Genomic DNA, 27,757 nt, shown 5'->3' on the forward strand with positions numbered 1-27,757 from the left:
GAGTCTTAAAATACCGACAATCCTTTGCAGCATAGTACGACTTAAGATAGTCGGAGTCTTAACTGCTTTGTGCAACAGTATTTGTTAGACGTCTATGCTAAGCCCGACTATACCCGCTGTCTAAGTTAAAGTCATAGTCTAACTTGGTGAAACCGGCTGCTGGTTTCTAACCTGTGCAGAAGCAAGTTAGATTAGATAGATATACATAACTTTTATTGATATGTAATAAGTCTCAGCATCACAGTAATGCATGATGATGTATGATAAGTCTCAGCATCACAGTAACGCATCTTTTATTGTTATGCTGTCCAATGTTTAAATTATTATAAATCATGTTAAAACGTGTAATATAACTCTTGAGATATTGTCTGTTCCTATAGTTCTTTGTTATAAAAAAAGAGGGGTGCTTAAAGTTCAAATAAGTTTGGTTATTAAACAGGGACAAAAACAACACTGCAATCAGTAGGTGTTGAAATGTGCTAAACTCCCATCGAGCCTTTCTACTGGCATCCTGTCAGAACATGTAAATGAAGGTGACAGCACGTCCGTTTTTGACAAACATAATTAAGGTGATTCAATTTGGAGTCCTGCAATATCCAGGAACACGGGACTGCAGGGTTCCCTCAGGTCTTCACTAATTGTGAAGGTAGCTTTTATGCTCTGAATGTTTGTTTTTTTTAATGTCTTATTGGATAATGAACTGCTGGGAAGTGTTAGATCTCAGCATCATCTGTGGCTGAGGATTTTTTTTTTTTTACTTTTTATTTTTTATGAGATGGGCAGGGAAGATCAGCCTGAGGTGTGGTATTGTACAGATAATTAAAAGGTAACATTTGTGTTTGGTGCTTTGATCTGTCTGTCAAGTTTCTGATTAGAAAAGCCAAACCTTTTAATCAACAGTAATAGGATTATTAACGTTGCTAAACTGTTTGAAAGCTGGTAGAAGAGCATCAAGTCCACCACCACCCCCCAACCAGTCCAGCGCACTGTAGCTCACAAGCTCGGCAGCGTGTGAACTTACCGGAAGCCTAGAAATGATGTGCAGCATGTGATTAGGAAGAACTGAGCTGATTTTAAGAGCAGCCCTCCCCCTGTTGCTGCCTAGCCTGTATGCTGCTGTTCTTTCTCTTCCTTTTTCTCTTTGTTTTTACAGAGAAAAGCTACCATATCATCAGCTCTGACCTAGCACCAGCTTAATTTCACTGGTTGGCATTCTTCAGGCTAGTTGTGTGCGCGCACGTGTGGAAATGCAGAACAAGCGAGTGTATTCTGTATTCATGTATTCCATATGGCTTCTTTTCATCAGTGGTATTGTCAGTTAAATAATCGTGGCAGTCGGACCAAAGTATTCTGATTTCATTCTGTTGGGGGATAAAGAAGTGTGAAGCTGTTGTGTTTACTTGAGAAGTAGATGCAGTTGCATTTCCTGGCCTTTTTTTAATTGCCATACTTGTACACAGCACAAGAATGCTACAGTTCTTTAATAATCTAATTCTGCTCACAATGGGGTGGTAAACAGGAAAATGTAGTGGCACACGCATCAATATTAATATAGTCTATGTCGTCGATGCTGTATATGAGTTTTAATTCCGCTTGGTCACATTTTCTATCAACACAGCCCTGATCTGCGATTGCAAATCACTCTTGATATTGAAGGTATTAAATTAATGAATATGGTTCAGTTGACGGGTCACAGAATGACCGGCACGAGTGCAGTAGACGTGTGGTGTCCAGTAGCCCACGGAAATTCTGGTCATTTAATAAGAAACCTGAACCCCTGGTCTGCATGAACATTTGTAAACTAGGTAATCACACTCTGCTCTGAAATCTATTAGTTTCAATTTGGATGCTTCAGTAAGGCTAGATGATTAAGTCTGGGCAATTTGTTAAATGACCTTGTGCAGTGCCAGCTGGGCTTTATTGGATATGTTATTTGTTTTACATACTTAAGTCATATTCCAGTTTGTCATATTTATTGTACACAAATGAATTGTTTCCTCACGTTAGCTATATATGAGACATGGACAATACCAGACTATAAAGTAGGACATCAAGCAATGTTTTCTGAGATAAGCTATAAATACTGGAATAATACAGCTATTAGACCGGACCTGGGCATTTTACGGCCCGCGGGCCACATCCGGCCCTTTGGTTCATTCTGACCGGCCCGCGTAAGGTTAATTAGAAATTACAAAATAAACGTATTTTCTAATGTTACCTCATGCATGGACTGAATGTGCAGTGCTTTTATTTTGAAGTTGTGTTCAACAAAAACGCAATGCGCACGACATGAACATGACATGAAATCCCACGAAACCTAATCCCGCGATAACTACTTCCGTAATTTGTCCAGACCAACCACAAACTTGTACGCCATCCTTCAAACGGTCCAGCCAATCACATAGTGTGACGTCACCAGCAGGCGCCGGAGCCCGAGCCGATCTGTAGATCTGATACCTACACCGAATTGACGTTTTCAGTGATGAAGTTTAACAAATCCAGGTATAGATCCTCTCTCACCGATGATCATGTGTCAGCTGTGCTTCGCATCTCCACCTCAGACATGCAACCTGACTTTGATGCACTCGTTAAAGACCAATAGAGACTAGATTTCTCTCACTGAACAAATAAAAAACTGAAAAACACCAAATGAGGTGATTAGACTACAAACGTAGGCATCATTATTATAATATGATGTATCTTGCTTGATATTTGGAGTAGAAAGACAATATTGTGATGTCTTTATTGTGTTTTGGGGTGAATGTGACTGAAAAAAAATGGTACAAACGTTGACATTTTGTTAACCATTGTTTTGGGAAATTTGATCGAATAAATGACATTTTTTGTAAGGCAACCTCGTTTTTTCCATACTCTTACCAGTCTTAGCAGCTTGTAAAAACAAAGTTATTTTCTGCTTTAGATAAAGAAATACAATTACAGACGTGATTGCTTAATTGCATAAGCTTTGTGCAAGATCATTTTATGCAATTAAGAGATCAGGCTACTATGAGGATAGTTTAAGCCCAGTTGTGTGATTTGCATTGTAGTGTAATGTGTTTTGCTTGATACATTTCTGCATGGTATACAATAAATGTTTGTGTAACATTAGAAATTTACTTAAAATAATCAACTATTAACAAACATGATTATTGTTACAATGTTTATTTAACATTATAAATTTACTTAAAATAATCATTAATTGTCTTCTGTTTAACATTGTTCATCATGTCCTTATTGATTATCTTTTCAGTTTCTTGAAAAGCCTCAGTTGAGAGTCCATGGTGATATAACCTCCTTCTAATGATATCCAGGGCTTGAACAACTTTCCAATAACAAACAGTTTCCTTTTATCTGACCCAGTGTAATTGCAGCAAACCAATGCAATAATTCGCTCTTTACTGATTTTATTTCCAGCAGGTTTTTCATGTTCATAAACCATTCCACTACTGGGGAGTGCTCAAAAAAAGACCCCAGTTTCGTCACAGTTATAAATGTCCTCAGCACTATAACGTTGAAAGATTTCAGGCCACACGTTCTTCACCCAGTGGTCAGCTGCCTCTTGGTCATGGCTTTGTTTCTCACCATGTGCCTTTTTGAACTGAATTTTATGCCGTCTACACCATCTCTGGACCCATGACCTAACAATTTCTCCTTCCAGCTGGAGTTCTTTTGCAAGACTCTGCGCTTTACTGAGCAGAAGAGGTCCAGACACAGGCACATTCATGGCTCTGGCTTGAGTGTACCATCGCATAAGAGCCGCATCCAAATTATCACGTGTCGAAACTCTATTCCGTTTTCATGATGTATTGTCGTTCGATTTGAATTTCGCAATAACATCATTTCGTTTTGCTTTTATCCGTGAGACTTGTGACTGAGATATCCCAAATTTTTCAGCCACTTTGCTTTGTGAAATACCCTTGTCCAACTCACTGATAACTTCATATTGTTTGGAAATATCCAAGTCAGTCCTACTACGTTGTTTCGACATCGTTACTACTTAACTAAAGTGATTTTCCCATCTTGATTCGTGCACCTGCTTCCGGGTAAACAATGCGCTGATTCGAATGAAATTAGGTCGTCCACTCAGTATTCACGAAAGTAGGTCATGACGCTACACTGACATCATAATCGGAGATTCCATGGAATCTCGTGTGCTCTGCGCATGTGCAGAAGATGATTGATGGGAAAATACCCTGTATTGTTATGCGATAAACCGATCAGTTGGAAGCTTTTTGCCATGAATTTTTATGCATATAAGCGATATATGCGATTAACCGATATGCAATTAACCGATCAAATTTGTATATGAATAATGGGGAATGGTTTGTGGTTTTCTACTTCTTATGCAAATAAGCGATTTATGCGATTAACCGATATGCAATTAAGTGATATGATCTGTAATATTATGCAGAATTTAGTTCAGCCTTTTGGTCCGGCCCTCCACAAAATTTTCTGTTTCGCATGTGGCCCCATGGAAAAAATAATTGCCCACCCCTGTATTAGACAATATGAAGTCAAATGCAAAGCAATGAATTTTGAAAATGGTTTAGTGAAGGCTACATTAAATAAATAATAATCTCCGACTCTGTCTGCAGCCAACGAAGCACCTGAAATCTTTTGTACATTTCCCTGCTCACAAGCTTCAGACTCTTGAATTATATGCACGTTTGTGGATCTGCATTTCCATGCACCGTTGCACATTGCGTCATTTTGGAATCCTGTTTGCAGTATTTGTTAATGAGGTATGTAAATCAGGTAACAGTCAATAAATGAGATAATCTCACATGTTTGTGACAAGTTACAGGAAAAAGTCTGTAGTTTGTCGTCATCTTGGCCATATTTATTGACCATCGACCAGAGTTTCTTGTGAATGCTAGAAGTCTGGCTTGCAAGACTAAATAAATAGTATTATTATACATACGGGCCACTTTTTTCATGGAATAAAAACATGTATTCTAGTCCCTTCTGGTGGGTTTATTGATGGCATGCAATATTATCATATCGTTATCCTCCATGTATTACGCCACTCTCCCCAATGGAGAATGAGTATGCAGTATTGTTATAATATTGCATGTTGTCAAGACAACACGACGTCACACATGAGAGTTCATGCGAAGATCCAATGACAAAACTTTTCTGCTGCACATGCGCACAGTCATTTCTTTGTCGGCCAGAAAAGAGAGAAGACGGGCTTAATTCAGTGCTTGGATTAAGCACTAAATAAATAAACTGAAACTAAAGAACATCCGAAAAGCTACCAAAACTTCATTATATATTCTTCACGCATGTTTACAAGAGAAAAACATATTAATGAACATTGAAAAACTGGAAAAGAGACTCGTCGGAGATGTAAAACTTCTGTACTAGTGAGTGACTGGCAGTTTGTACACAAACATGACTGTTAGGTTTGCTTCATTAAAAGCGGAAGATTTAGAGAGAGTTTTGAAAGTGAAAGATGCGCTGAACACCCAAAAGGCTACCAAAATTTCACTGGATATTCTTCACGCGTATTTACAAGAGAAAAACATGCCAACAGACATCGAAAAACTGGAAGAGAGAGCAATAGTGGAAATAATGTCAAAGTTCTACTTGGAGATGAGGAAAAGTGACGGAGACTTTTACAAGAGGACTTCACTTGTGGACTTCACTCAGCAAAGCCCTTTTGTTTTGAACAACTGCAGTGTAACAATTAACTACGACCAAATGTAACTTTGAACTTGAACTGTTAACCTGTACATAGGTTGTATATAAGTTGGGTTGTTGTTCAGGCTTTTTGGACTTGTACCATTTTTATTGTTAGAACTTTGACTTTGTACAGTACATTGGATTGACAGAACATTGAATTACATTCGATCAGAATCTGCATTCAATATTGGTAAGTTACCCCCTGTTCTTAACTTTTTGTAAAATCTAAAGTTGTTCCATTGAATGTGTATGTACAATAATCGTAATATTGGCTGGGGTTTTTTCATGGTATATCAGAGATATTCCATTCAGCTAGCATGATATTGAACTCGTTTTTGACTCGTTCAATATCATGCTAGCTGAATGGAATGTATCTGATATACCACAAAAAAAGCCAGCCAATATTATTTATTTATTATACATACAGGACACGGCGGCACGGTGGTGTAGTGGTTAGCGCTGTCGCCTCACAGCAAGAAGGTCCGGGTTCGAGCCCCGTGGCCGGCGAGGGCCTTTCTGTGTGGAGTTTGCATGTTCTCCCCGTGTCCGCGTGGGTTTCCTCCGGGTGCTCCGGTTTCCCCCACAGTCCAAAGACATGCAGGTTAGGTTAACTGGTGACTCTAAATTGACCGTAGGTGTGAATGTGAGTGTGAATGGTTGTCTGTGTCTATGTGTCAGCCCTGTGATGACCTGGCGACTTGTCCAGGGTGTACCCCGCCTTTCGCCCGTAGTCAGCTGGGATAGGCTCCAGCTTGCCTGCGACCCAGTAGAACAGGATAAAGCGGCTAGAGATGATATGAGACATACAGGACACTTTTTCGATGGAATAAAAACATGTATTCTATTCCCTTCTAGCGGGTTTCATTCATTTGGTTTGATAGCATACAATATCATATCGCTTATTGGACGTGTATTACGGTACATCACTCTACCCAATGGAGAATGAGCTTTGAATATGGTTTACGATATTGCATGGTTGTCAAGACAACATGACATCACACGTCAGAGATGTAAAACTTCAGTGCTCGCGAACGACTGTGACAATTTGTAAACAAACATGGCCGCCAGGTTTGCTTCGTTAAATATGGAAGATTTTAAGAGAATTTTGAAAAGGCGAGACACGTTGAACACCCGAAATGATTGTATATGTATAATAATAATATTGGCTAGCTTTTTTTGTGGTATATCAGATACATTTCATTCAGCTAGCATGATCTTGAACTCGTCTTTCGACTCGTTCAGTATCATGCTAGATGAATGGAATATATCTGATATACCATGAAAAAAGCCAGCCGATGTTATTTAAATATGTAACTATGTAATGTAGAAAGTTTGGATTGGGATGCCTGTTGGTTTGGGGCTGTCCTTTAGATGTTTGGTACTGGACTGGAAACTCGGGTGCTGTTTTCTGGATGGCTGCAGTTGGGGTGAGTGGGGTTCCTGATTCTGCCTGATACTGAGCTGACTGGTAACCCATTGAGGATCTGTGCTGATCTTTGTTCCCTGGTAGGTTCTGAATGGTGTTATGCTGCATTTATCATATGGGACATGTCACCACAAAAGTTGAGCAAAAGTTCATAGATCGAATCAAGGCAGTGATTTGAAACAAGTGTGTCAAAAAATGACCCACTCATCTCATGTATTCTCATCTCATCATCTGTAGCCGCTTTATCCTGTTCTGCAGGGTCGCAGGCAAGCTGGAGCCTATCCCAGCTGACTACGGGCGAAAAGCGGGGTACACCCTGGACAAGTCGCCAGGTCATCACAGGGCTGACACAGACAACCATTCACACTCACATTCACACCTACGGTCAATTTAGAGTCACCAGTTAACCTAACCTGCATGTCTTTGGACTGTGGGGGAAACCGGAGCACCCGGAGGAAACCCACGCGGACACGGGGAGAACATACAAACTCCGCACAGAAAGGTCCTCGCTGGCCACGGGGCTCGAACCTGGACATTCTTGCTGTGAGGCGACAGCGCTAACCACTACACCACCGTGCCACCTCAGTGTAATTATCTCATCTCATCTCATTATCTCTAGCCGCTTTATCCTTCTACAGGGTCGCAGGCAAGCTGGAGCCTATCCCAGCTGACTACGGGCGAAAGGCGGGGTACACCCTGGACAAGTCGCCAGGTCATCACAGGGCTGACACATAGACACAGACAACCATTCACACCTACGGTCAATTTAGAGTCACCAGTTAACCTAACCTGCATGTCTTTGGACTGTGGGGGAAACCGGAGCACCCGGAGGAAACCCACACGGACACGGGGAGAACACACAAACTCCGCACAGAAAGGCCCTCGCCGGCCACGGGGCTCGAACCCAGACCTTCTTGCTGTGAGGCGACAGCGCTAACCACTACACCACCATGCTGCCGCAGTGTAATTATATTACGCTAATACATCTTAAACGGTTGAAGGAAGGGGATGATAATACAGCCCTGAGGTACTCCAGTGTCTGTCTTAATGGACCCAAAAGGCAAGTTGAAAGATGTGGACAAAAGGAAAGTTCTCACCCATAATATAGGTTGTATTGGCAAGATTTCGGTTTAGGTTTATTACAAATTCCAAGGGTTGCTGCTTATAACTGCGTTTCTATCCAGATTTACACATACTTCTGTATTTGTGTTGAGTGATTTATCACTTTTAGAATAACTCTTTAACATGCCATTGCCTCTAATTCATCCTCATTTTGGACCCGGCTGTGCAGCAGCTCTGTTTTATCAATGGCAGTCCACTTATTAGCAGGACAGCCAGGAATGAGGAAAAGGAAGAGGACAGGAGTGTTCATTTTTTCCCCTCCTTCCTGCTTTAAACAAATAGTTCAATTACTGTGCACTCTCCTGCTACTATGGTCATTCATACCCATTAAACCTGTGTCTTATCACCCATAAGAGAGCTTCACATCTCCATCTCCAACAATCGTCAGTAATCAGGCTCTTAAAGAAGTGGGTGTGCAGTGCTGTGTTTTGAGAGGGGAGGAGAGTCAGAGAGCGCATGATAAATGGTCTAACTCAAGTGACTGGCTAATAAAGATTTGTCTTAATCAGAAATGATTTGTCAGAACAGGAGCGTGCTAGGGTCAGAACTCAGGCAATGAATAAAACAGGGGCTAGCTGAGAGAAGAAAGCCTAGAGAAATGAGGCCTGATTGCATAGCACTCTTACCCCCCCCCCCCCCCCCACACACACACACACACACACACACGTGCACGTGTGCACAGACCTTTGTCCCCACTCTCTTCTCTTCTTTTCGTTCACATTCTGTTGCTGTCCTTTCCCTGGTCCACAGGGCAAATTCTTTGTTCAAGTCTTAATATGTCATATTTGTGTTGATATTTAGTTATACCTTAGGTTCAGGTTACTTTATTGCTACCCTTAGGTAAACTAGGTTTACAGTCTAAGAGGCAGGGCATCCTTTACACTTTATAGACCACCACGTAACACACAGACAGACAACAGAACATGGATACAGCTACAGTACATGACCAAAGTGCTTTGTGCGTTGTGTGCAAATAACTCTACAGCTTGTTTGCAGCTGGAACAAAGCTGTTTTTAAATCTTGTGGTTCTACACTGCAAAAAATAAAAATCTTAGGAAGTTTATTTGTCTATTTTCAAGTCAAAACATCTAGCCACCCTTATTATAAGACATAATTGCCTAACAAGCAAAACCTCATTTAGCTAGAAAGGCTAGTTTTTAGACAGTCCATCTTGAAAATCTTGTATAGATAAAATGTCGGGTGGCACGGTGGTGTAGTGGTTAGCGCTGTCGCCTCACAGCAAGAAGGTCCGGGTTCGAGCCCCGTGGCCGGCGAGGGCCTTTCTGTGCAGAGTTTGCATGTTCTCCCCGTGTCCGCGTGGGTTTCCTCCGGGTGCTCCGGTTTCCCCCACAGTCCAAAGACATGCAGGTTAGGTTAACTGGTGACTCTAAATTGACCGTAGGTGTGAGTGTGAGTGTGAATGGTTGTCTGTGTCTGTGTGTCAGCCCTGTGATGACCTGGCGACTTGTCCAGGGTGTACCCCGCCTTTCGCCCGTAGTCAGCTGGGATAGGCTCCAGCTTGCCTGCGACCCTGTAGAACAGGATAAAGCGGCTAGAGATAATGAGATGAGAAAAAATGTCTTGAAAAAAAGTCTTATTTGGAGCACCTTTGAAAATAAAACAAGTTTTTTTTTGTTTTTTGTTTTTTTTACACAAGCAAGTACATTTTGGACATTTGTCAAATGCGGTTCATCTTCTCATCTCATCTCATTATCTCTAGCCGCTTTATCCTGTTCTACAGGGTCGCAGGCAAGCTGGAGCCTATCCCAGCTGACTATGGGCGAAAGGCAGGGTACACCCTGGACAAGTCGCCAGGTCATCACAGGGCTGACACATAGACACAGACAACCATTCACACTCACATTCACACCTACGGTCAATTTAGAGTCACCAGTTAACCTAACCTGCATGTATTTGGACTGTGGGGGAAACCGGAGCACCCGGAGGAAACCCACGCGGACACAGGGAGAACATGCAATCTCCACACAGAAGGGCCCTCGCCGGCCACGGGGCTCGAACCCAGACCTTCTTGCTGTGAGGCAACAGCGCTAACCACTACACCACCGTGCCGCCGCGGTTCATCTTGTTTCAAGAAAAAAAAAACAAAGTATGCTTGTTTTGGGAATAAATGAACTTTACTGAAATCTTTGAATCTTTCATTACAATTCAACTCCGCCTTACAGATCCTAAGTTTACTGTGACTGTTTTCTCAGTCATTCAGAGTGAGCTCCTTCTAGATGCTGTACAGACTCTAGACCAGACAAGTGCCTTCAAAAAGGCTATGAGTGAGTGGAGGGCGTTTTAGTGAGGTCTTTTTGGAATGCTGTGAGTTTTCAGTTTTTTTTTTTTTTTTTTTGGTTGGTTTTTTTTTTGTGCCTGATCTTGTAAACCCCTCGTACACATGAACAGTCAGTGCCCCCAAAATGCACTGTTGCTTTGGCGTTGTGTAAGCGCTGTAAGTCAAAATGCGTAGACTTTTTTTTTTTGGTGCCTGAGGTCCTGGGGAAGTGGAATCTTAAGAGATGTTTTAATGTTTGAATGTTGAAATGGGGAAAAAAAAAAAACTTGTCGCAATGCTACATGTGTCGTCAACTTGATTCAAGATAGTCTCTGGTCTCGTATCTAGAGTATTTTACTAATTACAGGTCACAAAAGGAGAATCTTTTAAGCTAGCAATGCTTAGTTGTAGAATTTAACAATCCTAATATTAGTATATTTATCTTAAATTCAGTTTTTACTGCTAAGACTTTGTCATGAATTTAAGTGAAATACCCTTAAAATGAAATAAATAAAAATGACTTGAATGGCTAAATGTAAGAAGTACGATCTTGTTATAAGAACTATTTTGATTATTTTGAGTTAATCAGATCTCGCATAATAAGTTCCCCAATCTTATTTTGGAATTATTTCATCTAAAAACAGGTTAGATTTTTCATCTTACTTTAAGAAATCTTACCAAGTCAAATTTGACTAGTTCCATTGGCAGATTTTTTTTTTCACCTCATTCAAGCAAATATGCTTTGTTTTAATCTTTTATTTCTTATTTTTGAAAGGCCATTTTTTGCAGTGTACAACCAGGGACTATTAACCTCCATCCAGAGGGAAGATACTGGAATTCCCTATTCAAAGGGTGCAGGCTATCTTCTAAGGCCAAGTTTACATTAGACCGTATCTGTCTCGTTTTCTTCGCGGATGCACTGTCCGTTTACATTAAAACGCCGGGAAACGGGAATCCGCCAGGGTCCACGTATTCAATCCAGATCGTGTCAGCTCCGGTGCTGTGTAAACATTGAGAATACGCGGATACGCTGTGCTGAGCTCTAGCTGGCGTCGTCATTGGACAACGTCACTGTGACATCCACCTTCCTGATTCGCTGGCGTTGGTCATGTGACGCGACTGCTGAAAAACGGCGCGGACTTCCGCCTTGTATCACCTTTCATTAAAGAGTATAAAAGTATGAAAATACTGCAAATACTGATGCAAATACTGCCCATTGTGTAGTTATGATGGTCTTTAGGCTTGCCATCCTTCCACTTGCAAGTGGTAAGTGACTTGCGCACAGCGGCTCAGTCCCGAATCACTGCTCGTGCACTACACTCGCGCGCTCTGTGAGCTGCGCAGGGCCGGAGTGCGCACCCTTCAGAGGGCACTCGCTGTTCAGGGCGGAGTGATTTGGAGCGCAGCCGCTGAGGAGGAAGCGATGAGCCACACTGACACATTTCAACTTGCGTGCCGAATTAGTCATGTGATTAGCGTATCCGTGTACTGGCGTTGCTGTGTGCACGTGAATCGTGTATTGGCGTTGCTGTGTGCACGCTAATCGTTTTTAAAAACGTTAATCTAATGTAAACCCCACCTAAGAGGGCCATAGCTATCCGCTGTAGTTGTTTAGCATACAGGGATGTGGGGTACAGCTGAGACTCACCAGTCAGCTGACTTGACCATCTTACAATTTGATTTCGGCGATTCTTGTGCTTAACTGAAACACACCCAAACCATGACACTAGGGAGAAATATATATGATTGATTCGATAAAAGCACGATAAACCAAAATGTCTTGAACGTACCTTATGTCTTGAATGCTCACCAAGGTCACAAATAATTGAGACCAAAATGTAACAGTGCACAACTTTTGATGAAAGTGATATTCTATCACCAAATAAGGACTAACTCGTACAAAAAAAAAGGACGAAAGGGTGTGTTTACGTGTGTGAGAGGAGCTGCCTACTGTCAGGCTTATCTTTACTTTTCCCCTGGGCACTCTTCCTCTCATTTGGCTGTCCATGGATTGTGTCCATCTCGAGGTTTGTGTAGTAACCATCAAAAAGTGTCTGCAGCTCTGTAATACAGAGCAGAGCCTGGGAGTGAGCATGTGTCAGGGCTTTAGCCTTTCAGCTTTGGGAACTGACACAGAGCTTCAGACAACTCAGAGAGGACTTGCACTCAAACAGCTACTGTAAAATTGATTATTTGTCCAATTATACGTGTCCACCAGGGGGATGGATGGATGAGGCAACAGAGAGGGAGAGAGAGAGAGGTAGTGGCTCGTACTTCCCCGTTGTGTTCTCCTGCTCTCGTCACTGGTAGGAAAAGAGGAATGTACACAAGTGACATCCAGACCTCTGGCATGTCCAGCGTGAATTGATCCTCTGTGGACAGACCTGGACAAGCCACAGAAAGGTGTATAGACTGCTACTCAGCCAGCCAGATGGAAATAAAACAGACACTGTGACAGAGACCGTAACGTGACCGAGCCGTTAGAGATATTAGGCATGAAAACTGATCAAACTGACTAGGATGAAGCAATACATGCATGCATTAGTTGCATTAAAAATACATGCATTATCTTTCCTGTTCTCGATCATCATTGAATGAGAGTAAATTCAGACATTGCAGCATCAGTCTCAGTATCCATTTGGAAAAAAAAAAACATAGTATGCACATTTTCTGCTCCCTCTGTGCTGGGCAATAAGCAGATTAAGAGCTTAAATTAAAATCAGCCCTTCGGTAATGATGTTGCTATTGTAGATTTCAGTAATAGGCTTGTTAAATGGACCTTTGGGAGGAGGATCTTTAGCAGTACCAAGGCTGTGGGAAAGCTTAGCATCAGGGTCACGTAAATTGCTAATAGGGCCTTAGACGGGAGAGGAATATTTTACAGCATTATGAGCAAAAAAAAAAAATGTATTGGTGAGTACTACTTTACTTTTTTTTTCCCTTCTGTTCTGTACAGACATGCGTTACATGGAGGAAATGCCACAGTGCAATGATTGTTTGCATTTCCTTAAATATGTCAAAACTAAAACCATGTGTTTAAAGGATAAATCTAGAGATGTCTTTTGTAGATATCAGTCAAGGATTGGACGTTTTTCACTTTGTGCTATTGCTGTTAAGTTTATATTGGCTGGCATCTCATCTCGTCTCATTATCTGTAGCCGCTTTATCCTGTCCTACAGGGTCGCAGGCAAGCTGGAGCCTATCCCAGCTGACTACGGGCGAAAGGCGGGGTACACCCTGGACAAGTCGCCAGGTCATCACAGGGCTGACACATAGGCCAAGTTTACATTAGACCGTATCTGTCTCGTTTTCTTCGCGGATGCACTGTCCGTTTACATTAAAACGCCGGGAAACGGGAATCCGCCAGCGTCCACGTATTCAATCCAGATCGTGTCTGGTCCAGTGCTGTGTAAACATTGAGAATACGCGGATACGCTGTGCTGAGCTCTAGCTGGTGTCGTCATTGGACAATGTCACTGTGACATCCACCTTCCTGATTCGCTGGCGTTGGTCATGTGACGCGACTGCTGAAAAACGGCGCGGACTTCCGCCTTGTATCACCTTTCATTAAAGAGTATAAAAGTATGAAAATACTGCAAATACTGATGCAAATACTGCCCATTGTGTAGTTATGATTGTCTTTAGGCTTGCCATCCTTCCACTTGCAAGTGGTAAGTGACGCGCATGCCCGACATGCACTGAGATCACACACACAGCGGCTCAGTCCCGAATCACTGCTCGTGCACTTCACTCGCGCGCTCTGTGAGCTGCGCAGGGCCGGAGTGCGCACCCTCCAGAGGGCACTCGCTGTGCAGGGCGGAGTGATTTGGAGCGCAGGATGCCTGCGGAGCCGAGCGTATCCGTGTATTGGCGTTGCTGTGTGCACGCGAATCGTGTATTGGTGTTGCTGTGTGCATGTTAATTGTTTTAAAAACGTTAATCTGATGATCCGCTGATACGGTCTAATGTAAACCCCACCATAGACATAGACAACCATTCACATTCACACCTACAGTCAATTTAGAGTCACCAGTTAACCTAACCTGCATGTCTTTGGACTGTGGGGGAAACCGGAGCACCCGGAGAAAACCCACGCTGACACGGGGAGAACATGCAAACTGCACACAGAAAGGCCCTCGCCGGCCACGGGGCTCGAACCCGGACCTTCTTGCTGTGAGGCGACAGTTCTAACCACTACACCACCTGGCATTGGCTGGCATATTGGATTTAATTTCCACCAGGCAGTGCATCATGCAGCATAAGGGCTCTAGTCCCTAATGTCCACAGACATGGATGGACAGGGAGGGTGAAGAAGACTGGGGAAGATTGGGCTTGCTGTGCCAAGCTGCAGGAAGAGAATGGAAGTTCTCTCTTATCCTTCTCCTCAATGCCTGCATTTGTTTTTCTCCAACCAAACTCAGCATCTGCTGCACTTCTTGGCCTCGACCCAACCTGCAGAACTTTCATTATAGTGAGAGAGAAGCATATAGGGAGACATGTAGACTCTGACAAACAGCTCATCAAAAAAAAAAAAAAAGCAGAGAAAAAGGGTGGACTAGTTGCAGAGATGGTAACTGTATCTACCTCTCATGGGAGGTGGTGTATGTATGTGTGTGTGTGTGTGCATGCAGCTAATTGTCCAGTAGGAAAGCTGGTCGTTAAACAGGAGGAAAGGTTTAATGAGAACATCAATTTGTGCTCTCTTAACTAAACGGAATATTTATGCTTTAGTTCCTGTTCTGGGGTGAGCCTAACAAGAGTCATTAATGTATTTTAGACTGTTTACATCATATCAGGGCCATGGAGAGGAAGTATCACTTTCACACCATAGATTTCATAGGATCACTCCTCATTCATACGTTCTGTGCTCTGTCCTGCTGCTATTACTGTGGGTTTTTTATTTATTTTTTTTATTTGGGGGGGGTTTGTTTTTTTTTGTTTTGTTTTTTCTTGGCTTGGCTTCGCTAGTGAAGATTTAAGGGCGTTGTCCACGTCTGGCGCAGGCTCGCTGGTGGCTGACCAGGCCGATACGTGACAGGCACACTCGGCCACAACGGCTGCAGGGGAATGATGAGTCTGGGGTTGGTGCTGTGGCGATGCGGTTCTTCCTCCTACTCTGCTTCACTTCAAGGGCAGCTCTGCGGTTGTTCTCAAAGGAGGAGACTGACTGATGAACGGCGTGTCGCCAAGCCTCTCGGTCAGCGGCAAGGGCTGACCACTGACGATGGTCGATGTGGCAGGATGACAGGGATTTCTTCAAAGAGACTTTGAATCCTTCTTTGGGGCTCCTCTGTTGAGGTGCCCAGTGGAGAGTTTGCCGTAGAGGGCGATCTTGGGCAGACGATAATCCTCCATTCTGGAGACGTGCCCTGCCCAGCGTAGCTGCGTTTTCATCAGCATGGCCCCAATGCTGGTGATCTCCGCTCGCTCTAACACTTCAACATTTGTGACGTAATCGCTCCAATGGATGTTGAGGATGGAGCAGAGACATCGTTAGTGGAAACGTTCTAGAAGTCGTAGGTGGTGTCTGTATGTGACCCACGACTCCGAACCATACAGGAGGGTAGTCAGTACCACGGCTCTGTAGGCGCTGACTTTTGTGGCTTTCTTCAGGTGCTTGTTGCTCCAGACACGACTGTAGAGTCTGCCAAATGCACTGTTTGCCTTTGCCAGTCTGTTATCTGCCTCCTTGTCAATTTTTGTGTCAGAGGAGATGGTGCTCCCCAGGTAGGTGAACTGCTGGACTGCCTTCAGTTCTGTCTCACCAATCATAATGCAGGGTGGGTGGTACACTTCCTGGGGGGCGGGCTGGTCGAGAACCTCTGTCTTCTTCAGACTGACTTCGAGACTGAAGAGCTTGGCTGCCTCTGCAAAGCAAGATGTTACACGCTGCATGCCAGACTCTGTGTGGGCTACAAGGGTGGCATCGTCAGCAAAAAGTAGCTCCCAGACAAGTTGCTCTAGGGTCTTGGTGTGGGCCTGTAGGTGCCGCAAGTTGAGCAGGCTACCATCAGTGTGGTATCGTATGTAGATGCCATCTTCGTCGCCAAGATCTTCTGTGGCCCGTTGAAGCATCATGCTGAAGATGAAGAGGGTTCTCGCTGTTTTGTTTTAAACACTGGACAATCAGCATTTTCATAGGCTGTTTAAACATTTGCAATTAAATCAGCTATGTAGTTCAATTTGCTTTAGTAACATTGCCTTTATTTATTTATTTTTTTTATTTTTTTTTTAGAAGATGACGACAAGAAGCCTTGATTTATCACATGTACACTCAAGCACAGTAACATTCCTCTCTGCATTTAACCCGTCTGAAGCAGTGAATGCACACACATGCGCGTGCGCACGCACACACCCAGAGCAGTGGAGCAGTTGGGGGTTAGGTGCCTTGCTCAAGGGCACTTCAGCCCAATCTTCAGGCCATGGCTGCCCCATGTTAACCTAACTGCGTGTCTTTGGACTGTGGGGGGGGGGACCAGAGCACTCGGAGGAAACCCACGCAGACACAGGGAGAACATGAGAACAAACTCCACACAGAAAGGCCCGTGTCGGCCACTGGGCTTGAACCCAGAACCTTCTTACTGTGAATTGATGGTGCTTACCACTACATTAGGGTGGCACAGTGGTGTCGTGGTTAGTGCTGTCTCCTCACAGCAAGAAGGTTCTGGGTTTGAACCTCATGGCTGACCGGGGCATTTCCGTGTAGAGTTTGCATGTTCTCCCTGTGCCTGCGTGGGTTTCCTCCGGGTGCTCTGGTTTCCTGCATGCCTAGTGCCAGTCCCAAGTCCGGATATGTTGCGTCAGGAAGGGCATCCGGTGTAAAAACCAATGCCAAATCTAATATGTGAATCATAAAAACAGTTGGGAAGGCTGGTCCACTGTGGCGACCCCTAATGGGAGCAGCCGAAAGAAGAACATCTGCCCTTTTTTAATCATTTCCACAGCTTTCATAATTGAGAACTGTAACTCATGTGAGTGTGTCCAATTGTAGTTAAAGGTTATTAAAGTGTGTTTGACCCTTAAGGAGGAGACCGTGACTCTGCTCACTATATCATAAATCTAGCGGAGCAAACGTGATCATACTAAAGCAGTTGCCATTCTTTTGTGCTTAAGGTGTGTGTGTGTGTGTGTGTGTGTGTGTATTAAAAAAAAAAAAAGTAATCTGGTTCCATTGATGTGTATTTTTCTATTTTCGGGGCCACCCTGATGGAATTATTTTGTTTATACTTCCTCTCCTTCAGGCTGTGGGCCTCATCCATCATCGGTAGCAGCATCAGAACGAGTGTCCTTTTTCATGAGTCTGACTATCAGAAAGATTGCAGAATTCTTTTGAGCCCTGGGGGTCACTCTCATTTGTTTTAAGGCACTCTCTCGGACAGAGACTGATAGCGGTGCTTAATTTCCTTTACAGAAGCTTTCCGCCCTCGACCACAGCTGATCCTCTGCGGCTTGTTGACTGGCTACTGTTATGGTGGTTATTAATATCGTTCTTCACTCTTTTAATCTGCCTATCGGTCACATATCTGTCTGGCTACTCTATCTAATCTGGATATCCTTCAATCTGTCTGCACTCGGAATAGAAATTAATGAAGGTGAAGACATGTACGCATGGCCACAGGCTCTCAATTCAACTATGTCTTCGACCTCTCTCTGTCTCATACATTTGTCTATATGAGTTGGTTCGAAGCAGGTAGATGCAGCCCAGGGGCGTATCAAGCTTTCCAAAAGTGGGGGTGTTCTGGAATGGGGAAGCCATATCATTAGAAATCGGTTTATGGCTATATACATGCCCGGCGTGTACACTGTGATGTACTGTCAATGACCGATATGGAACTTTTTCATACCCATGGTCCATGGATGCAAATGAAAGGGAGGACAGCAGAAAGCCTATAAATCCAGTTGACTCCAGCCAAGTTCTGCATTTCAAGCAGAGATCTATCATGTTGGGTTTTGGTGTTGTTACTGCCAGGGCTATGTAATTATTCAGTAAGTGAAGGCAAAAAGTATTGAGTGATAATTCTAGGTAACAGGATACTGTTCTATAACGGAGATGTCAGTATTGCTGCCTACACTGGTATACACTGATCTAAACAAAACCAAAAACTTCACATAGCCCAAGAAGTCATACACAGTGTATAGATCATACACCATCATGCATAACAGTTTGGACTGGGATCGCTTTGTGTGAGCAGGAGGCATGGCTAATCAGTTCATGTTAGAGAAGCGCAGCATCCTGGAAGGACCTCTTTAGTATAGCATTCAAATAAGACGGGGCAGTTCCTGCTTTTAATGTCTTTAGTTATTCAAACTCGTGTACAAAACTTGTTTGCATCATGCATTACATCAGGTTTAATGCTTGTCAATATTGCACGACAAAAGAGGACAGCATTAATAGTCCTATGGAAATTAACACAATCTTTTAGGGCATGGCACCTGGGACAACTGTTTGAACGACGGCATCGCAAGCGCTTTGAGAAGGGTCTGTGTGCAGAGCCAGGCACAGTAAGCACCGCATGCGACGTCAAACCTGGAACGGTGAATCAGGAGCGGTAAAACTGGTGTTGGCTCTGCAGCTCTGCAGACAGATACTGTATTATTGAGCGCTTTCGGCGCGCTACGCAAACTGGCTATTATATTCACGCAACTGCTGATTGGTCGGGTGAGGAAAAACTGTTTTGAGTCCGTTGCGTGGCTGTTTTTTGTCTAACGTTATGGCAATAGTTTACTTCCTTGTTACACATTTTATAGTAGCTGTATAATTTTCATAATGATGTCATTTTAATCTGACAAAAGTGCGGGGGATGAAATTGTGTTTCAACAAAAGTGGGGGGGATGAAACGTACGCATCCCCCGCGGGTGATACGCCCCTGATGCAGCCACTTCTGTTGTGCGTCCTGAGCATGCACACTTGCTCTTTGAATGCTGCACCTGTGTAATGTAATCCAGCCATGAGTGTGTTGTTTACTTACAATTGTTTGGTGCATTTGAAAGGCTCACTTTGATCCCTGCAAAGATTCCTCACTTTTTTTTCCTCCTCCTCCACTCCAAACCGCTAATGTCTACTTGCAGTGATTTTTTTTTTTTTTTTTTTTTAAGATGAGAAGAATGGGAGTAGGGTTTTTGTTTATTGTTTTCCGTGACCCATGGGATGTGCACATGACGGTGACCGTTGATGAGCTTGTCAGATGCCTTGTTCAACATGTTTATGATGTGTGAATAAATGGGTTCATATTGGTGACAGATGAGCAACATTTCGAAGGAAAATGTTTCCTCAATATTGCATGTGCTGATTAGGTTCAGCCTCATGGTGCATGTTTTGGATTATGGTAGAACTTGATATGGTAGGGTTAGTGAAGAGTATTCAGAGTGTTACGACTGTAGTTTTAGTTTGGGATTCCCAGGCATCTTGGTTCTGAGTTTCAATTAGGCTCCCTCCACTGGCCTTGAAGCACATCACAGCTCCAGTACATGACGCAGATGTTAATAAGTAGAAATGTAACATCTGCCTCCATCCAACTTGAGTTTCACAGAAACAAAAGCTTTTACGCAGGATGTGAACGTGTTAGCAGGCTGACGCGTTCAGTGCGACCGTGCAGAGAGGATTAGACTTAGCGTACAGGTTTGAACCTCAAATTTAATCCGCATAATAGCCATTTGATTTTTCTATTGCCTAAAAACTGTAAGGCATTCGAGCATTTCCGATGTCTGACTCTGTGCTTCTTCGCTTTATTATCAAGGGTAACGTGAACTCAGCATTGTACAACTTTTTCCACTGCAAGAACCCAGGATCATCCGTTTTGCATCCTGGGCTGTGGTTCCTGCTTCAGTGTAGGTTCTTTTGATGATACAAGAGCTACTTTGCATACTGACCATGGCTGTATGGCCAACATTTGCAGAATGGCCAATATTCTTACCCAGTATCTTAAAAGCATACGTTTAGCTAAACAACCTGTGATTTATTAAAACTTGTTTCATATGAAAGGTGATGTGGCTGAAACAGCAGTAACACTTTGAATAGTGTTCTCTAACCCTGGGTATATCAAGTTCTACCTGGTCTCATGTTCTTCGCTTTATTATCAAGGGTAACGTGAACTCAGCATTGTACAACTTTTTCCACTGCAAGAACCCAGGATCATCCATTTTGCATCCTGGGCTGTGGTTCCTGCTTCAGTGTAGGTTCTTTTTATGATACAAGAGCTACGTTGCATGGTCCTCAACATGGACCATGAGGCTGAACTTAATCAGCGCATGCAATAGAGGAAATGGTGTCCTGTTAAAGACTACTCGTCTCTCACCAATTTAATCGCATTTAGTAAACATGTAAAACAAGTCATCTGATGAGTTCAGTGGTCACTGTCATGTATACTCCAAAATCTATAAATCACAGCCATACACCAAAGTCTAGTGGAAAGCCGTGTGTGGAGGTTATTATAACAGCAAAGGGGGACTAAATGTGGAATAGGGATGTTCAACGAGCACGTATGGTTGTGATTGTTAGGTGGTCTCAGACTTTTGGCCATACAGTGTGTTTTATCTTTTATGCAGTTTGCACCACATATTATTTTACATCATGATTATGCTCCATTCAGATGCAAAATATAAAGCAGGATCTGTTTACTCATTTAGGACAGTTCTTGATCTCTTTATGAAAAGTTCTGGGGGGAGAACTGTGGAAATCGTTCTGCCAAGCATTCTTTATACGAGGTACAATTTTAGAACTGACAAAGGCTCTCAGTGAATTGTAATTAAACATGATGGGGAATATTTATGGTGGTCATGGGGAACACACTGGAGGCTTCTTATGCTCTTCCTGTTTTTGTCTTTTGCAGAACAAATTGGCCAGGAGATTCTATCCAATCTGCACAGTGACCGTGAGAAGATCCAGAGATCCAGAGACCGGGTGAGTGTGTTCATGCACAAGTTAAAACGTGTCCTGTGACTGTATGTAACTGCACTGCCTAGATACTGACCTGGGTTGGGTTTGTTTGTAATATATCTAAAGCGTAAAGCATTGCAAATCGCACACTATCTTAGAAGGCGTGAGTGCTCTCAGTGATGGACAGGGGGTTGAGTCATGCCTTCCTCCCTCTCTCACTGTGCATTAACATAGTCTTGGCACTGCAAGGATGGATTGTATGTACACCATGGATAATGGGTTATTTGATAAGGAGCAAAGTGCTAATAAGATGTCTTTATAGTTGGCATGTCCCTTGCAATAATGGCATGCATGATATAAGACTGTCTAAATGGCCATAGCTGTGTAGCACAGTAAGCTCACATAGTGAGCATAACAAGGGTGTGTTCTTGGTATTTCCAAAGCCTCGCGTGGTCTTCTGGGGCAATTGTACATTGATACTGACACAAAGTCTCACACTTTGGCAGAAAATAGTGCTTTAGGTCATGTTAACAGACTGACATTTAAGCTATGGGCTGTAAATTAGTAACTGTTCCTGTGAAGTGTTCACTGTACCAGTTTGGTATGGAGCTTGGCTAGCACACTAATAATTTCCAAGGACATCAGAAAGCTATTCTACTGGCCAGTGTTACAGCCTTAAAGTCTTCCTGAAATGTTTGTATTTTTTTCATTCTCTCTCTCGTTCTCAATTTTCTGTCTTTCCTGTTTTTCTATTCTTCCTCTTTCAAAAGTTTTCTTTCTCTTGTTCTTTCCATATGGGAGCGTTGTGTCCCAACCCCCAGGTGGAGTGCGCTCAGTCAGGGGCCTTTCTGATGGCCCCCTTATGAAGGATGCTTAAAGACCACAACATGGCAGTTGGGCTGCCAGCCCATTTCAAAGGAAATGAAACATTTCCTTTAAAAGGTCTGCTGTCTGTGGAGAATAGCCATCCTTCCCTGGAGCCTCCACTGGCCTCTTATACTTTAAAGGCATTTTGTCTGGCAAAAAAAAAAAAAAAATCAAGGGTAAAGAAAAACACAATGTGAAAACATCAGATGTAAAGGGCTCCTCTTTGCATAAGAGTGCACATCAGAGAGATTCTAACAAATTAGTGGATACCCACAGACACTCGTACAGTTGCACCAACATACTAGTGCATCTCAAACAATTAGAATATTGTGGAAAAAGTTCATTGTTTTTTCATAATTTAATTCAAAAAGGTAAACTTTCATATATTCTATATTCATTACAAGTAAAGTGAAATATTTCAAGCCTTTTTTTGTTTTAATTTTGATGATTATGGCTTATAGCTCATGAAAATCAGAAATCCAGTATCTCAAATTATTAGAATATTCCCTAAGATCAGTCAAACAAGGATTTACAATACAGAAATGTCCAACTTCTGAAAAGTTCATTTATACACTCAATACTTGATTGGAGCTCCTTTACCATAAATTACTGCATCAATGTGGCGTGGCATGCAGGCGATCAGCCTGTGGCACTGCTGAGGTGTTACTGAAGCCCAGTTTGCTTTGATAGCGGTCTTCAGCTCCTCTGTAATTTTGGGTCGGGTGTTTTCTCATCTTCCTCTTGACAGTACCCCATAGATTCTCTATGGGGTTCAGATCAGGCGAGTTGGCTGGCCAGTCGAGCACAGTAATATCATGGTCAGCAAATCATTTGGGAGAAGTTTTGGCACTGTGGGCAGGTGCTAAGTCGTACTGGAAAAGGAAATCGGCATCTCCACAAAGCTCGTCAGCAGATGGAAGCATGAAGCGCTCTGAAATCTCCTGGTAGATGGCTGCGTTGACTTTGGACTTGATAAAACACAGTGAACCAACACCAGCAGATGACATGGCACCCCAGATCATCACGGACTGCGGAAACGTCACACTGGACTTCAAACACCTTGGATTCTGTGCCTCTCCACTTTTCCTCCAGGCTCTAGGACCTTGATGTCCAAATTAAATGCAAAATTTACTTTAATCTGAAAAGAGGACTTTGGACCACTGAGCAACAGTCCAGTTCTTTCTCTCCTTAGCCCAGGTAAGACGCTTCTGATGTTGTCTCTGGTTCAGGAGTGGCTTGATGCTAGGAATACAACAGTTGTAGCCCCTTTCCTGAAGACATCTGCGTGCGGTGGCTCTTAATGCACTGACACCAGCCTCAGTCCACTCCTTGTGAAGCTCTCCCAAGTTCTTGAATCAACTTTGACAGTCCTCTCAAGGCTGTAGTCATCCCTGTTCCTTGAACACCTTTTCCAGCCAGCCTTTTCAGCAATGACCTTCTGTGGCTTACCCTCCTTGTGGAGGGTGTCGATGATTGATTGTCTTCTGGACAACTGTCAAGTCAGCAGTCTTCCCCATGACTGTGGTTGTGTGTACTGAACTCGACCGAGAGATGCACGGTATTTATGCTGGTTTACTCAAACTCAAAATGAAATACTCTATTTTGAGGTTGTTGGTTTTTTTTATGCTGCAGGCCATAATTAGCAAAATTTAAAATGGAAAAATGCTTGAAATATTTTAGTTTACATGTAATTAATCTAGAATATATTACATTTTCACTTTCTTAAATAACTGATGGACAAATATTGAACTTTTTCATGGTATTCTAATTGTTTGAGATGCACTCATGAGGTATGCTTGTCTTGAAAGGTTTCAGAATATAGTGGGGGTTTTTTTTCTTCCTAGATTCTGATTATAATGCTTGCCCTTATACCTTATTTGATAGAATAATCACAGACTATTGTCTGTACCACATCCCAAACCTACTCAAAACTAATTTTGTTTTTGTACTTGTGCCTGGTGCCAAGACATGCGGGTGCACACACACTCGCGCGCGCTCGCTCTCACTCACTCACTCACGCACACGCGCGCACATTACTAAAGAGTTAGAGCAGGAAAGTAAAGTGGAAGAGCACCCTGCTGTGTTTTTGGAGAAAGCAGGCGTTGTGCTCGGAGGGCATCATGTATCTGTTTTTTCTTCTACAGCAGCATCAGCATTCCTAAATACACATGCGCACATATTCACACTTGTACGCGTTCCTCCAGAGAAATGGCAGTCACACTTCTATCATTCTCTGAGATTCACATGAGAAAAGAGAGAACAGCAAGATTACGGAGAGAAGAGAACAGTGAGGAAGACCAGGAGCAAATGAAACGGCGAGATAAAAAAAGAATTGGCCTCCGGATGTTAGCAAGATAATCAAAGCTTAAATCACACCTTTATTTATTTGTCTTTTGGGAGCAATTGAATGTATTATGCATGTCTAAACTTCTATCTGTCTGTATGGCTGTGTGCGCATGTGTTACCAATCAAAAGTTTGGACACGCCTTCTCATTCACTAATTTTTCTTTATTTTTATTAATTAAAAGACGCCTCATGTCTTAAAGTAATGATGTCATTTCTCTTTACTTAGTTGAGTAGTTCTTGACATAATATGGATTACTACAGTTGTGGAATAGGGCTGTTTACTGTATTTTTATTATTTATTTACTATTTGACCTCAAATGCATTAAGAAGGCAAGAAAGGCTAATTAACTTTTGACGAGGCACCTGTTAATTGAAAAGCATTGCAGGTGACTACCTCATGAAGCTGGTTAAGATAATGCCAATAGTGTGCAAAGCATCATCAAGGTAAACGCTGGCTACTGAAGAATCTAAAATATGAAAGTGTTTTTTTGTTCACCACATAATTTCATATATGTTCCATATGTTATTTCATAGTTTTGATGTCTTCAGTATCATTCTACAATGTCTCATCTCATCATCTCTAGCCGCTTTATCCTGTTCTACAGGGTCGCAGGCAAGCTGGAGCCTATCCCAGCTGACTATGGGCGAAAGGTGGGGTACACCCTGGACAAGTCGCCAGGTCATCACAGGGCTGACACATAGACACAGACAACCATTCACACTCACATTCATACCTACGGTCAATTTAGAGTCACCAGTTAACCTAACCTGCATGTCTTTGGACTGTGGGGGAAACCGGAGCACCCGGAGGAAACCCACGGGGAGAACATGCAAACTCCGCACAGAAAGGCCCTCGCCAGCCACGGGGCTCGAACCCAGGAGCTTCTTGCTGTGAGGCGACAGCGCTAACCACTACACCACCGTGCCGCCCAGAATCTGTTATGTCAGGCATAAATGGTTTGTCTTAACCATAATTCATATACTTTCTGAACATGGGTTTTGTTTATTCTTGTCCTCTCAAAGTATGTGATTTTAGTGACACTTATATGGACTCTCTCTCCTTTTACTTTCCAGTTGAGAGAGACTGATGCGAACTTGGGCAAGAGCTCCCGTGTCCTGTCGGGCATGCTGAGAAGGTAAGAGGAAGGTAGGGACCCCATTTCTGCTGCCCCTTTTTGGATGTGTGTGAACTACTGGTCTTGTGCTGTCTAGTTCAGGAGAACACACACATGCACATATGTATACAAACACACTCCAGGTGAGCCTGTGTGAATAAAAGGAAACGGTTTAGGATCAGAGGAACTCGCTGAAAGCTGTGGAACTGTTGCCTGGATGAAAGTGATCTTGAAATATCTACCCATTTGTTTTAGCAGCCTGGCTCCCTGATGTCTGTTTCATATTTCCTTGTTATACAGATACTGTGTCTGTATGGTACATGGTACTTCGCGAATGATCAAGATAATATGCAAATACTACTACGTTTTTGTTTTTTTTTTAATTTCACCTGCTCTTTCAAAAGCACAGCTATATGCCATCTCCCTGATATCCGTCTCTCAATGGCTCGCTTTTTTCACCTTCTGTCTCACACACGCACACGCGTGCACACACACAGAGGCAAGCACGCTCGCACCGAATTTACTCATCTGTCACATCTCCATTTTATAAAGTGCCTTTGCGCTTGTCCCTGAACCGTGACGGCAAGGTTTTGTTTCTTTTTTTCTTTTTTGATTAAGAGTAATATGTAAATGACACAAGCTAAATTTAAAATCTTGGGGCTAGGAAGGAAGTGCCAATTGAAATAGATGCTTCAGTGGTTGTAGACAATCGCAAGAGAGAGAGAGAGAGCTTGTCGGGGACGTAGACTGTAACCAATATTTCTGCGTATGTCTCCATTTTGTCAAGTCTCATTAGAGAGGCTACGGCTGCCTGGTGTCATAGGAGCTGTCCAGAAATCATTCATCATCCCCCCCCCCCCCCACCACCACCCCACCCCTTGCCTCCCTCGGCTGCCCCCCCTCCCTCCATCCCACCCCGGCGCTAAGTAAATAACACCACTTATTTCAATATTATCATATTAATGTTAAAGTTCAGCTGTCACCTAATGGGAAGACTTAATCAGACATAGCATTTAAGAAATGTAGTGGCACAGCGTGGCTGCCGGCTCAGGCCAGCTCAAATCAGGATTTATGAGCTTTTTGCCATGTGCTGCCATGCTCGTGCCTGCTGCCTTTCTGCATGATGGCCCTGTACGCCTTTTTCCCCGCTCCTGGCTCTCTGAAAGCAAGCAAATTAAGCACTCGTTCTTTAAACCCGCACTGCTATTCAATGTCATTTATAGTCGGGAGGAATGAGGAAACACGCACACGCACATTACACACACTTCACTCTCTCACTGCAGACTTCCTAAATGTCTGGCATTTTTGATTAATACAGTGGTGTGTGGGTGTTGTGTGTGTGTGTGGTGTTTTCCCCCCCTCCCACCACCCCAAATGCTGTAATTCGCTTGCATAGTAGCGCATCCATTTTCAAACCTGCTGTAATTCATACCATGTATTGCCATGCAAAGGTGCTTTTTATGTGAAACCAAGGAAAGTAGTGAACTTGACTCCACTGCTACGACAAACTCTGATGTTCTGGAGATTCCACACACAAACTCACTCACACACGCCAGGATTTGTTTGTCGGGAGGTGGTTTCAAGAGGCATTGCTGTGCAACGAGGACAACATTACCGTTTCGTGATATGAAGTTGTAAATATTGTTATAACATGGAGCCAGAGAGGGCCACGCAAGTCCACATGTTTACCACTCTGAAGAGGCATGTGTACATGTCTCCATATACTCACGCTCCTTTTAATAGCATACTAACCCAAAGCAAACGAGCCATTAGTGCATCGTGGGCTTGCACGCAGTCTTATTCCTCCATAAGGTTAAAGATAGTCAAGGAGATGTGACGTGTGCTGTCCTTCTCAGAGGCTGCCAGACTTCTTGTAGATTCTCTGTTTGGAACACTTACACTGCATCAAACAGTAAGCATGTATCCCAAAAGGCTCGGGGTTTAATAGGGACACAACCCAGATACTTTGCACTAATAGTGTGGCCTGTAATCAAAGGCATTAATGCCAGCAGGGGGAAAGCAGAGCTTCTGTCTTGCACGTC

The 27,757-nt window shown here is 43.1% G+C and overlaps 1 protein-coding gene across 4 annotated transcripts in view; it reads left to right on the forward strand.

Moving 5' to 3' along the window:
- Window positions 1-27,757, forward strand: part of vti1a (vesicle transport through interaction with t-SNAREs 1A) — a 202,834-nt gene that overhangs the window by 103,757 nt on the left and 71,320 nt on the right. For 2 of the 4 annotated variants that reach the window (XM_060939950.1, XM_060939951.1), the window contains 2 exons: window positions 21,341-21,411; window positions 25,675-25,736. In XM_060939950.1, the coding sequence (XP_060795933.1) occupies window positions 21,341-21,411; window positions 25,675-25,736 (133 nt within the window). Of the gene's footprint in view, window positions 1-21,340; window positions 21,412-25,674; window positions 25,748-27,757 lie in introns of all 4 variants that reach the window. The other 2 variants (XM_060939952.1, XM_060939953.1) reach the window with 1 other exon arrangement.

This window comes from Neoarius graeffei, chromosome 14 (assembly GCF_027579695.1).
Source record: "Neoarius graeffei isolate fNeoGra1 chromosome 14, fNeoGra1.pri, whole genome shotgun sequence".
In the NCBI taxonomy this organism is placed as follows: Eukaryota; Metazoa; Chordata; class Actinopteri; order Siluriformes; family Ariidae; genus Neoarius; species Neoarius graeffei.